Consider the following 14,013-nt stretch of genomic DNA (forward strand, 5'->3'; position numbering starts at 1 on the left):
CAGAATAATTTAATCACTCAAATATGGATGATAGAGTGCACCACTTACCGCTGAACTGGTAAGGAAAGGGAATCTAAGTGGTCCTCGCCCTTAAAAGCCATATTTATCCTGTTCTTATGTGCAGTTCTCCATAGGCCGGGATCTAGAAAGAAAACAGTCATTTAGTAAGCCTAGGGAAATTCAGGCACCTTCAGCCCAGGCTGCCATGGCATTTTCCTGCTCTTCTGTGGAGAGAGCTCATTAAAACAAACAAAAAGTCTCCTTTTCCACAGGTACCCCACAACTCCAGCAGATAACCAGGGCCATTAAGTACATTTCACAACATAAACAATGTAGGGTTTGCATATTCCTGAAGATCCTGGACTACAGCACAGGTCAGAGCCATCTGGGTTGAACATTCCTGAGTTAGTACTGAGGTATTATTTAGCCTCATTTATTTTATATTAATTTGAATGCTAGAGAAAATCTATGGAGTATTATAGCAATTCTTCATGTTACTGTGAGAAAGACTGCAAGTGAGGTCCCTTCCAGCCTTAATTATCCTGCAATATGATTTCAGGATTGTTTAAGTACTACATTTACAGAAAGGTCCTTGATGTCTAAGTTACAAGTATTTGACCCTTCCATGTTAGACAATTTCATTTTTATACATTTTAAGTGTTGCACAAATCTTTCTCCTCCATGATTTCCCTTTATACCTAGTGACCAAGAGATGGATCCAAGCTTTATTGCACTAGAAAAAAACAGAAGAAATGAGAGAAAAGACTCCTTTTCACAAAAGGAAGAGTTCTGCCTCTTTCCCTCTTCTTTTCAATTAGCCTCACCTGACATTAGAGCACTACCTACTACAGGTCAAAGCATATTCACAGCAAAAATCATAGAGGATTTAATCTACAAAAAAGGTGAAGTCATTTTCATTCACACACGTGGCTAGGGAAAATATTTGAAGGAAAAGGTTAATCCATGACTCGGGGAGAAGAAGGAGGAAACTGATTCATTTGGACAAGGAGACAGGAACAGTGGGAAAATTAGATGTTAAGAATGCTTTCTTAGATGTGAAGAAAAAATTGGGATCAATGGATTTCACTCCTAGAGAAAACACTTTACACAGGAAATTACTGGGTTTTGTGTCACCAACTGAGGTAGAGTGGTTTTGATGCAGCTGCTTGTGAAATTCTGCCATTTGGCTATTGGCTGCATTGTGCAAGCTGAGTCAGCCAGCATTCAGGATATTTGCCACCCCAAATTGGTCTTAATTGACACAGAGTGGTCCTCACTCCCTTTCCTAGGAAACTGATCTCATTACTAATGCATGTCCTCGTTTTTTCCCCAAGATCTCACAAGCACGTCCTGAGAGCATAAAAGTATTACAACCAACGTAATGGGTTCACATGCTGTGTCCACTGTTAGCACCAGATTGCACTAGTGATGGCATCACCCTGTGTTCCTCTCTACCCCCCAAGTTTTCCTGGAAATAACAAACTTAACATAATCCTTTAGATGCATAAAGTAAGAAGATTGATATATAGGAGAAGAATCTATTAAATAACCCAAAACCAACCCCAAAAAACCCACATTAAAAATAGTTTAATTGCTACTGAAATCTGTAGTTTAAAAAGATTGCAGTCATTTCATGGGTTTTAACTGAAGGTTCATATACCCAGGTATGAAAATATTAGTATATATTCTTCTGCTCCTGTGACACACAAAGATTTGAAAAATTAGCTTGTATTATTTGGGGGGGGGGGGGGGGGGGGGGGGGGGGATGTGGGATTTAAAGAATTTAGTGTATGATATACAGATTTCACTAACAAATTAAATAAATGAGCCATCTTCATTTCTACTAGTAGAGTATTTTCTCTTTTTTAAAGACATTTAAGTTTACCAGATACAAATAATTGTATAATCACATTTATGGAAACAGCCAAATATCACAGTAATCACTGTCATCATTTGGGGGAGATATCCTTAAAGATGAACATATCCACATTAAAAAAATATCCAAAATTACTTTTCCTTCCTAAATCTTGTAACCTAAAGGAGAAAAAAAAAAAACACCACACCACAATATTTTAGCCTGCAGAATTACAGATTTCATGGACACTAAGTATCTTTTTCTGCTCAACATTAGACCCGGATTTACCTTCTTATGCTACCAACACTAAAATCAAACCTAAAGCTTTAGCTTCCCTGGCAAGCTAAATCTACTTCACCATGAGCTCAGTCTACTACCAATTTCTACAATTTTGCTACAAATCAAAGCACCTGCTTGTACTCCATTACTTGTGATCAGTGACATAATGTACACTGACATAAATTAGATTATTGCATGTCTTTGTTCCCCATAAATTAGAAACCTGACAAAAATGCAAGATTTTATGTGCTGTCTTCCCACAAAACACACTTTTATATTATGTCTGAGAGCCTCTAAAAGCATTATCAACTTCTACTTAGAGGTTACATATGCTCCAGGAACAATAACAAAATGCCACAATAATATCTTGAACAAACTGTCTGGCTCAAGATATGATTACATATTAGTTCAAATCTTCAACCCTAAATTAATGCTGGCAAGATGAGGAAATTCTCTCCCCTTGCACTTGGCCAGGGGATCCACTGCAGCCCCAGGACCACAAGAGAGTTTGGAACACCAGTGATTTGCGGTATAGGCCTCTGATCCTGCTTGGAAAGCCTCCTCCACCTGCTGGACAATTACAGAGCTCCATGGCAGATACTGTTCAGTCTCCAGTGCTCTCATTCCTCTTTCCAGGTAAGACCAAGACCACTGTACTTCCTAGTAAAGACTAGGAGAGAGCTGATGGGTCCTTCTCTTTAGTTGATTCTGCTTTTTATTCGAGTCCACAACACAGTGATGAGCTCCAGTCAACACTCTTAAAAGCAAAGTCCTCTACTCTAGCTGACTATGGAGATGTCACACATGCACTCACTTTTACTAAGTATCTGTGTAATAATGGATAACATCAGTAGACTTCTGTAGGAGAGTCTAATATTTTTTTCCACTGAAAATTTTTTTTTTCCATGGCCAATGATTAGGCTCACAGCTCATCATAGATGATGTCCAGGTAAATTTGTGGGGGGGGAAAAAAAAAAAAAAAAAAAAAAAAAAAAAAAAAAAAAAAAAACCACAACACAAAAAAACACAACCACACCAACCTGCTTTTAGTTTGCAATATTGGCAATTTTGGTAAAAGCCTAAGTGACACACTAAAATAATAAAATTGTATTTTCGGACTATTATGAAGACTTTTATTTAACATCTTATATAGGTCTTTACGTCCACACACAACCTTGTATCGCAATATAAATGCTGACTTACAGTTTGTTTGACTCCGCAGCAGCACCTGCATCTGGAATTACATGCATTCAAGGCAGCAGGCTCCTGCATTTTTCTCTATGTGATTTCAACACTGAATTAGGTTTCAAGATGTTATTTCCTCAAGGAATAGATGTAGATAAGCAGAGCACAAACCACACTTCAATCCCATTCAATACAGCCAGCCAAAAGCTTTTGTCAGAGAACAGGAGTTCAGTGGAGCATCAGTAAAGGACATAACCTTCATGCCCAAAAATCCCCAAAACCACATAAGCAGGAAGAGGGATCTTGCTCAGAGACAGGCACCAGGCTTTTCCAGAAGCTGACAGAGAACTAAAAACATCTTCCAAAACTGTCAAAGAGCCCACCTGTAAATTAAAGGGGAAGAACTTTCATCCCAACTCACACCAGGCTTGGCAGCACAGGCGAAACCTGTGCAGCACCTCATTAGCAGAGTGATGCAGCTGGCAGCTGCAATCCCACTGTTCCACCAAAAACCCCTCCTGCCTTGCAAGAACTCCCTGCTGGGAACCTCCCATTGCTCTGGTCTGTTTAGCAATGGAGAGCAGCTTCTACAGTGCCATGGTGCTTTTTAGCACCCACAAAAACGTGCTATTTCTGCAAGGAAAACAAACTGCAACTTGTAAAATCTCCCAGTTTTCATCTCCAAAGTTTCAATTTCTTCTACATCATAAAACGTGTTAGCTTATATTTAACAAACTAGAAATTAGGAGTGCTTTAGCATAAGGATTCATCTAGGAACAGCATCCATGCCCATAATTATCGCGGTAAGAGCATGTTTTCCAGGCGAACTCAGTGTAACTCATTTTCTTCTACTACTGATGGCCATAAAGTTCTCTATCACAAAATGATGTCCTCAATAATTAAGCCCTGAAACTTCAGACAATTAAATGCCCATTTTTGAGGTCATTCATGTCCCACATGTTCACCTTGCAAAAGCTCAAATCAAAAGGCAAATCTGTGAACTTTCACCATGCCCTTTCTAACCCCTAACATTATAACTTCAACACTAATATTATCTAAAAATAAGGTCAATCAAAAGCATCATTTCTCTTTCAGAAAGAGACAGAAATCCACACATCTAGCCTCTGATTATTAATAATCCACTGAATTAGAAGAGCATGTTACCTATAAGCAATATGGTTGACCTGAGAATAAGAAGTTATTAGCTAAAAATCATTTCAGACCAGATACCCCTTGATTAATATGAACAGTTCCTGTCTGTACTAAAGTACAATCTCTTTTCTGCCAAACAGTGCTTGCCCTCATTTTACAACGCTGGGAGTCTGGGAATCATTAGTTATTATTCTCCTATAGGAGAAAAACTGTTAATGGAATGCCACAAATCAAATTAAGAGCAAAAATCTGACAGCATTTATGTGAGAGGTCAGAAAGTAAATACATACATTCTGTCCTTCAGCAACACATCCAGCTCATCAGAAGTTTTTCCACACTAACCATTTAAGGACTCAAGATCCTGTGTCATTCTGCATTGTAAGAGGCTTATATGGACATGAATTAATTACAATAGCAAGAGCCAACTCAAAATTAAGCTGGGTGTCACAAATCTAAGGAACCATAAAACCAGGATCAAAATTAATGAAGAAGCCTTCAAATGATGCATTAAAATGGGTTGTATTAGCATGGGATTGTACACACAGATCTATGGACCATACTCCTAGAATGCCAAATTAAAACTAGGAGGGAGAGGTGGGAAAAAAGTACTACTTATGGCATTCATTCATGGCAGCAGTTCTTGCAGAACCAATAATCAGAGAGGAAAACTACTGAATAGCTTATGCCTTGCACTTCAAGTAATTATATGAAGCATAAATTCATTCTCAGTCGCGGTGGGGTTTTATTTTAATGGCATATTTCTTCCTCTCTTTTCTCTCTGCTTTCTGCAGAGAAGGGCTCTCATTTTAAGTGAGTCTCTGTATTTGAAAATATTCATTTTAATACATCGCAGAACAGTCTGTTTTGGAAGGGGCCTTAAAGATTATCTAGTTCCGACCCCCCTGGGTTTCGGTAGGGTCACCTCCCACTAGATCAGGTTGCCCACAACTTCGTCCAACCTGTCCTTGACTATATACACATATAAATATAAGTATATTTATTTACATCTATTTAAATATATTCTTAATATTTCACTTATATTTCATAATTATAAAAATATATCTTGTTTTATTATATATTCATTATAAATTTATATTACATTAAATATTTTAATGTTTATAATATACATGGAGGTTTGAACATGTGTGTGTATATATTTATGCACATATATATACATTAATGTAGTTATTCACGTAAACTCAAATTTAAGTTATTTCTTTTTTCTTCTGGATATTTCTCATTTTATCTTTGTTTTACACATCTGTACCTTGGAAAAATCCATGGGGATGGAGAGAGAGAAACAAAGAAACATCTACCTCAGCCAAATAGGCCATTCTGAAAACTACAGACAAGGAATAATACTGTGTAGATCCTTGAGGGTGGAAGAAAGACAAATCCGAAGCCAGTACCATTCCTCCGCATACAGAGGAAATCTTTAATTCACTTCCTGATTTTAAAAACTTCCTTGAACATTAAAATAAAAAAAAAAATTGTTTATGATCTCCACAAGGCAAAATCCTGCTTTTTGCAGGAAAACAAGATGTATTGGACTTCTCCTTCCATATCTTTATTTTAGATAGTGGATCATATGAAACACACTAAGTAGAATACATGTAGAACATAGTTATCCAGGTAATTCAGCTTCAGCCAAGATTAGGAATGGTGGAGATCAATCATCACACGTACTACAGTAAGTCCTTTTGCCAAGGCATGTGTTTTCTTACAGTGCATCTTTAACAAATTTTCCCATTCAAATATAAAATATCTAGGAAAACGGAGTTTCCGTCATCACTGATTACATTGTGAAAATATTTAAAATAAGGAGATAAAAAAGGGCATAACAGATTTGTTGACTTCTTTTCACCCACTCCCCCTCAAAATTATTTTAGGCAACAGGCCACTGGAACAGACACTTGGTATCTTTGGGGGTTTTTTAATCTTACAAAGTCTTTAAAATCTCCCCTTCTGAAAGGGGCACACCAATTTCTGGCACCAATAGCTGGCAGTATTATTGGAACAAACTGATTAGTGGCCACGTTTCTAGCAATTAGCATTTTAGAGGCAGTTTCACTGGAAAATAATTTACTTTTGAGGTTCAGGTACTGAATAAGAAGTATCAGGTTGGTGCACTCCAGAACTATGCTTTATCTTTTATGCAATGCAGAATAAACACAGTACAAAAAATTTATTGGTTCTCAAAGCAGCAGTAATGCAAGCTGCTACCACACAATTCTGAGCGGTCCACTAGACCAGGCTGCTCAGAGTCCCATCCAACCTGGCCTTGAACACTTCCAGGTATGAGCCATCCACAGCTCTGGGCAGCATCTCCCAGGGCCTCACCACCCTTACAGTAAAGAATTTGAACCCAGTATTTAAAATTTGTTCTCAGTTTAAAGCCATCATCCCTTCTCGTAGTACTATGTGCCTTTGCAGAAAGTCCCTCTCCAGCTCTCTTTTAGGCCCCCTTCCAGTACTGGAAGGCTGCTCTAAGGTCTCCCCAGAGCCTTCTCTCCTCCAGGCTGAAGAATCCCAATTCTTTCAGCCTCTCCTAGCAGGAGAGGTGTTCAATTCCTGTAATAGTCTTTGTGGTCCTCCTGTGGATTCACTCTTGCAGGTCTGTACCCTTCCTGTGCTGGGGACCCCATTGTGGCATGAGAGGTCAGAGATTTGTGCTGGCAATAAATTACCTCAAGTGAAATTGCCCTGCTTTGCTCTCATTTACCCTGACACCACAGCCGGGATTTCATTTTGTCTCCATCTAGAGAGATCAGAAATAAAAGGGCTCTTCTTTCAACCAGCCACTGTGTGGGTCACAAGGAAAAGCAGAAGATTTTTGCACATTAGAGTGTACAAACATAGAAGTGTAGACTGTGCTGCTCAAAAGAAATGCCTAGAGATTACAGTTTTCTGTTGTTATATAACATGAACCTTCCAAGTATAATGAAATTGGAGCCAAGATTCATTATTTCCCCTACAAATATGCAAAAATTCTGAAAGGATCTTAACATGAAAAGAAATAAAAGAAAGTCCTTTCCCTACTGAGGCATAAAGAATTGATTAACCCAAAGTTAAACATAACGCAAGTAAAAATTGATACAAAATATTCCAGAGTTTAATACCATAAACAAGTCCATGGAGAAGATAACACTGTATTTAACCACTTCAAAAAGAAAGGAATAGAGAACTCCACCAATAACTCACTGCAAGGAAACATGACAATATTTGCACATCTCTGTGTACAAACCATTACCCGTAATGAAAGGATTTAATCTTAATAGCCATTCCTGTCAGTCAGATAAGAAGCCTAAAAGACATCTTTATTTATATTGATATTCCTCAAAAAGAAAAACAAATTTGACATTTTACAAAGGGGAGCAAAACAGTCTTATTAATTCAGGTCATTGCCCACTAGCCAAGGCTGAATTGGACTAGTATCACAAAGCATTGCATGGTAAACAGTGGTTGTATTTTCACAATATTTGACAGTGGTGATTAAGTTTATCATTCTACAGAGTTAATATCAAATTGCTCTTATTTGATCTTAACTCTGAAAACCTTTAGACCAGTACAGATAAACACACATTTATCTAAAAGTTAGCTAGTCTTGGCCTTCTGTGATTGTGTTATCTCTAGTCCTTAAATGCTTTCTCTATTGAAATCACTAATAAGCTTCCTACTTCTTTCAATCAACTTCAGCATAATTTTTTCACCTTTCCACAATATATTGGGGAAAAGAAAAACAAGGACATCAGAGAACTACAGAAGAATTAAAAAAGAAAGAAACTGAGAGACGTCAGTTATTGCCATGCAAGAACATATCAAATTGGGCAGCTACACGAGATGAAGCAACACACCAAAGGAAACGTGAAACACATGTGGTTGAGCTATATATTTTCAAGGATCCCAGCTCTCTTCATGCTCATTTCAAGTTCTACCTTCAAGCCTGCCTTTTCTAGACAGACACAGCAAATCCAGTAGTCAAACTACATAAAAGCTGAAAAAAGTCAATGTTGTAAAATGCCCTATATACCGACAAAACAAGAACATGGAGCCTACAGCAAAATTTGAGCATAGTTTCTATTTCTTGCTTTTTTTTTTCCTTTAATTGACTCCAATTAGCACTTCCAGACAGCCTGTCAGCAAACTGTGCTACCTAGTCATTATAATTCTACACAAAGAACAAGCCATAAAGTAGCAGCGAGCTTTTTCTATTTGTAAGGAGAAAATACTTCATTTATAATTTTGAACCACTGCCAAAGAGGATCCAATCACCAGACATTTTCTTCTTCCTCTGTCCTTCACACAAAAAAATGTGAAGGAGCCAAAAAGCTGTAACGATATCACAAAGAGGGAATCCTCAGCAGGGCTGGAAGCAAAGCAGCTCAGTAGGATTGTTCCTATATCCAGTGTCTCAGATGTGGGTGAAACATGAGCAGAGCACATCCAGAAACTCCAAGCAAACCCAAAGCTTGGGGGGAACTTTCCAGCCTGCACACATTACTTTTGCACCAGAGATCAAGTTGGGTGTGGGAACAGAAAATGCAAGTCCTACTCAAGTCAATGAGCTGCACTCAGTGTGCCCCAAGTACTCCTGAGCCTCTGGCTGCAGAGCTCTAGAAAGCCAAGCAAAAAAAGTTTGAACCTGATGGAATGGCCATTTTTGTAAGGCTCACAGGATATCCTGGATTGGAAGGGACCCAAAGATTATCAAAATCCAACTTTTGGCCCTCCACATAACAATCCCCATGATTAACACCATGTGCCAAGAGCATTGTCCAAAGTTTTCTTGAACTCTGGCAGGTTTGGTTCTGTTAAGCATTTCCCTGGGGAGCTCTTCCAATGCCCAACCACCCTCTGGTTGAAGAACCTTTTCCTGATATTCAACCTAAACCTCCCTTGACACAACTTCAGGCCATTCCCTCAGTTCCTGACAGAGGTCACCAGAGTGACCAGTACCTGCCCCTCCTCTTCCCCTCATTAGGAAGATGTAGACTGTGATGAAGTTCATAGAACAGCAGAATATGATGAGTTGGAAGGCACCATCAGGATCACCAAGTCCAACTTTTGGCTGGGCCTGCACAGGACAGCTTTCTTTGGAGCTTTTAGAATAATTTTTTTGTTATGGTTGACACTGTTGCTGGTTTTGGGTTTTTAATCTTTCTTCCTTCCCAATTCACAGGCTGAAGTTTTAATATGGAAGTGACAAGGAGGACAAAATAATAATGAGAAATATAAGGAGAATAGTACTGTTTATTAGGAAGTAGAGTTTGGATATTAATGAGTGTGTGAACAACCAGGCCACGCCTGAATATATTGTAGCTCAGTAGGAACCATTTTCAATTAATGTCACAGTACCTTTAATTACTAAACCCCCAAGTTCAGCACGTATACAAGTCACAGCTTGTATCTTCTTTTGCACTGGTAACTCTCAGATACACAGCAAATTACAGAAGTCCAAAGAATTCACATCTATCAGCTGATGTTCAGTAACCCATTATGCAAGGAACTGGCACACAAGTTCTGAGTACACAATGAATTGCTACACAGTCTGTTCCAGGATGGCTGCATTGTTTGTTCCCATGATCTTCTAAAAATTGATATTGAAAGAAAAGAAAAATTATCTTTTGAACTGTACAAGTCTCCTTGCAGAACAGGGCTACTGTTTTGATAAATATTTCCCATTATTATCATGAGGTTGTAGAGACACATATACCAGGAATTAGCTGGAAGGAAAAGCCCCAGAGCCAATTTTGCTATTAGCAGCCAAATTCATTGAATTTGTCATCATTATGTTTAGGAGTGTTCAGATTCCAGATTTTATTTTTCCTCCCCATAGAAAAATATGATTGTGAATATAGGGGGTTTTACCCAAATATGAGCTTTTATAGGGGGTTTTACCCAATATGAGCTTTTACCCAAATTTGAGCTTTGCAGTTACTTATGACTGTGCCACAGAACTTTCTCTGCAAGCTGAACAGAGACACATTAGACTCACATTTGGAAAGCAGCCTATTCACACATTTCCAGTGCAAGTCTCTACACTATTAACTCTCCAGACGCATGAGACTGGTAAGAACAAAGAAGTGTAAAAGTTCTCCATGAACTTCCATTTCCAGAAATTTGGCATTGACTTGTTTCAGTTGCAAATTCTCCAAAACTTAGAAGACACACTGCTGATCCACTGCCCTGAAAGTTTCAGTCTTCTGACCTGTTTCTGTTATCTGTGATATGTGGGCAGAGGATCAGCCCATTTCCCGTTTGCAAGAGTAGCTAAGAAAACTCAAAATCCCTCCAAAGAGCTCATTTCACTATTAAGTTGCCAGCACTTTTCCATCTACCACCTCTAGAGATAGTTCCGTGATCAAGAGTTTCCTTCATCCCCATTTCTCATTATCAGCCTCAGAAAACTCTGCCAATCTTGAAACACCCATCATCTCCAATATTTCCAGTGTAACCTAATGCAATAATTGGCCTCAGCAAGAAAACAGACATGTTCCTAACCCCTCGGGGTGACAGAGTGTACATTCCACCTGCAACTGTGGCTTTCATTATTTTCAGTGTGCCTAAGCTCAGAGATGTTATCAACAATCCAGCATTTACATCAGCTGGATCCAAGGAACTGCCTGTGCCAATTACACTTATATTATACCAGTAAATATCTGCGAGTCAGGCAGGTCAAAGATCTTGCTATGTATTGCCAGTGCCTTGGCATCGCACAGGAAGGATCTGCCATCTGAGCAGTCAGGGGCAGTCTACCCCAATAGCAGGAGAGAATGCACACAGAAGTTCTTCTTTAGATTCACATTATCTGGACAAGGCACAGAGCAGAGGTTTCAGGGAAATAGCCCATGACCTCTCTCAGTCAGTGCCCAGGTGAAAGAACAGGATCCTGAAACCACACACCTATACTCATTACCACAACTTGAATGTCACAGAGGTAATTTGAAGCTCATGTGCATGGCCCAGCTTTCCTAGTTACTCTCAGTACAGACCTCAGTGAGAAAACGATCCCCAAAAGCACCATCAGCACTTGTACAGTAGTCCCAAAATCTGAAATGTCTTTATTTAAAGATAGAGTGCTGTGACCAGCAACATGTACATGCAACAAAAAAAAATGACATCCCTAAATTGAAGGAAAAAAATTTAACTTACTGCAGTGGTAAATGTAAATCAGTTCTGAGACCCAGCCACCTAATTGTCCATTAAGATATCAAAAAACAGATTCTTCTTTTAATTTAATAGTCTTCTAAAAGAGAACCCAAGAAAATGTTAGGCATTACTCATGGTAGAACTACAGGACAGAGCTTTCGACTCATGACTCATCCAATAAAAGGGAAAGCAGTTTATAAGCAAATCCTGAAAAGTTTCAAAGCACAAGATGAATTTACCTTTTAAAGAAAAGCATTTCAGTAAGATGGGGTGGAAAAAGAAGTCAGTTACAGGAAACATAGGGCAGTGGTTACATCCAGGGAATGAAAACACAGAAATCATCCTGCTTTTCACAACAAGGTGCGTCATCATCCTTCACAGCTACGCAGAAACCTCTCTCCATATTTTAAAGTGATAATGTTGAAAATTCCTCTACTTTCTTTAGTGCAATGACATGTTATGTCTGCAAAGGTGGGAGCTGGGGGCACCTTTTTACAGCCCTTGAACATCTACTTTATTCTAGAGCAACTGCCCAAATCTAATTCCAGGAACTGAAGACCTCATACATGTGAGAGTGAAATGCATAAGGCAAAAATAGATTCTAGAAAAATGTGAAATGGTTGAATCCTGACAGAAGGTGTCTAAGAGGGGAATCCAGTAGGGAGTAAACATGGAAAAGTAAGTCAGGAAGTTTAACATCTTAGAGTCCCTAAAAAATTAGAAAGATAAGACTGCAAAGTCAAAACTCAGATGGGCGCATGTGCTACTTGCTCCCACAAAGTCACTGTGACCCAGAACCTGGCATCACACAGCCACAAAATCATTGAAGTTGAAGAGACCTCAGCTTCAAAAGGGAAATTCTTATGGATAATACAAACTACCAAAGCTAAAATTACTTATAATAATTTTTAAATTCATTGTCTCACCTCAAGAAAATCACTACTTGTATTACATCCTCCTCTTAGGATGTCCTTGAAAGTTTGGTTTCTGGTTTAACTTTTGAAGACCAACATTTTCCAGGATAACAGAAAACTGAATGGAAGAACTTGATGGGGTCAGGAGGAGTCAATGAGAGGAAAAAATGTATTGAAGTTCCCAACAGCCTTGCCACTACTTCAGTGGTGAAATAAGCCAAAAACTTATTGTACATTTAGGAGTTAAGATTGACTGGGACCTTTCTAAAATTACATATACAAAACACCAGCTTCTGCAAGTAATTATCAGGTCATATACCCATAAAAGTCAAGAAAATATATTTTATTACTTGCTCATCTTACTTATTCACAGAGTAGAGCCAATATTAGTCAGCACAAGTAGCTGCTTGCAATCAAGAAAGCTTCAATCATTAAAGAAGGGATGTAATTAAAAGGAGGGAAATCCAAAACACAGTTATACCTATCAACCATGTCATCTAAATTGTACTATTTTATTCATCAAAGTAAAGCTTTGAAACAAAGATACCATATTTTATACAAGTTCTTGATTATTTTTCTTCTGAGGAAACATGTAATTTACAAGAAAGAGGACTTCAAGCTTTAAGTGCCTCTGACTTAATTCAGCATTGCTGTATTGATGGTCCCATTTAGATGATTCCATTTTAGGCCCCTCTAACGCATTAAAGGCATGACTTACTCACATCCATTTGGCTAATGATCCCCTACTGCTCTAAAGTAAATGACAGCTATTTACAGTAAATTATTCAATTAGATAGAGGGAAGTACGGTATTCATTTTATATTGTTTGACATGGCAAAACAGAAGTATGCAAGAAGGCAGGTAGGGCATTTTAATCTTCCAGAATCAATTGTTTAATCCACAGCAAGAGAATAAATACTCTCCACAATACCTGTCAGCATCAGGTTTTTAGTGTAAACATTCTAAGAGAGACCGAAGTGTTGCAACTCCAGTTAATATTGTCCTGTCCACTTCAAAAGTAAGTCATCATACCATGCAAGGAATACCAGCATCTAACAGGACTGCTTTATTTTTGGCACAATGTGAAAGAGCACACAAAGTGACCATATGCTAGCAGGAGACCAAATTTCCATTTAAATAAAAAAAAATTAGCGTGAGCAATTCTGAATCCCATTTATCTGTAATGGGATTTAGACTACTAAGTGACTACCTCACTCTCCGAAGCAAGGACTCAATGTCCCAAGACATTTGGATAGTGGGGTATTTTTAATTTATTAAATCCCAGGACAGGACAGCTCAGCTCCTCTCACAAATTAAGAGGGGGATTCAGAAGGATAATCAAATAAAGTTGGGGCTAAAACAGAGCCCAGAAAAAGAGGGAATGGTTGCACTGCAGTAACTCAGAACTAGTCCTCGATTTAAGAATCTTTTCACACACTCATCTAATCTTTTCCAGGAGTGGAAGGGGGTGTGACTATA

General features: G+C 38.5%; 1 protein-coding gene across 1 annotated transcript in view; it reads right to left on the minus strand.

Moving 5' to 3' along the window:
- Positions 1-14,013, minus strand: part of INSC (INSC spindle orientation adaptor protein) — a 139,090-nt gene that overhangs the window by 89,362 nt on the left and 35,715 nt on the right. Inside the window, exon 2 of the mRNA XM_058421058.1 lies at positions 49-142. Within this exon, the coding sequence (XP_058277041.1) occupies positions 49-142 (94 nt within the window). The remainder of the gene's footprint in view (positions 1-48; positions 143-14,013) is intronic.

This window comes from Hirundo rustica, chromosome 6 (genome assembly GCF_015227805.2).
Source record: "Hirundo rustica isolate bHirRus1 chromosome 6, bHirRus1.pri.v3, whole genome shotgun sequence".
In the NCBI taxonomy this organism is placed as follows: Eukaryota; Metazoa; Chordata; class Aves; order Passeriformes; family Hirundinidae; genus Hirundo; species Hirundo rustica.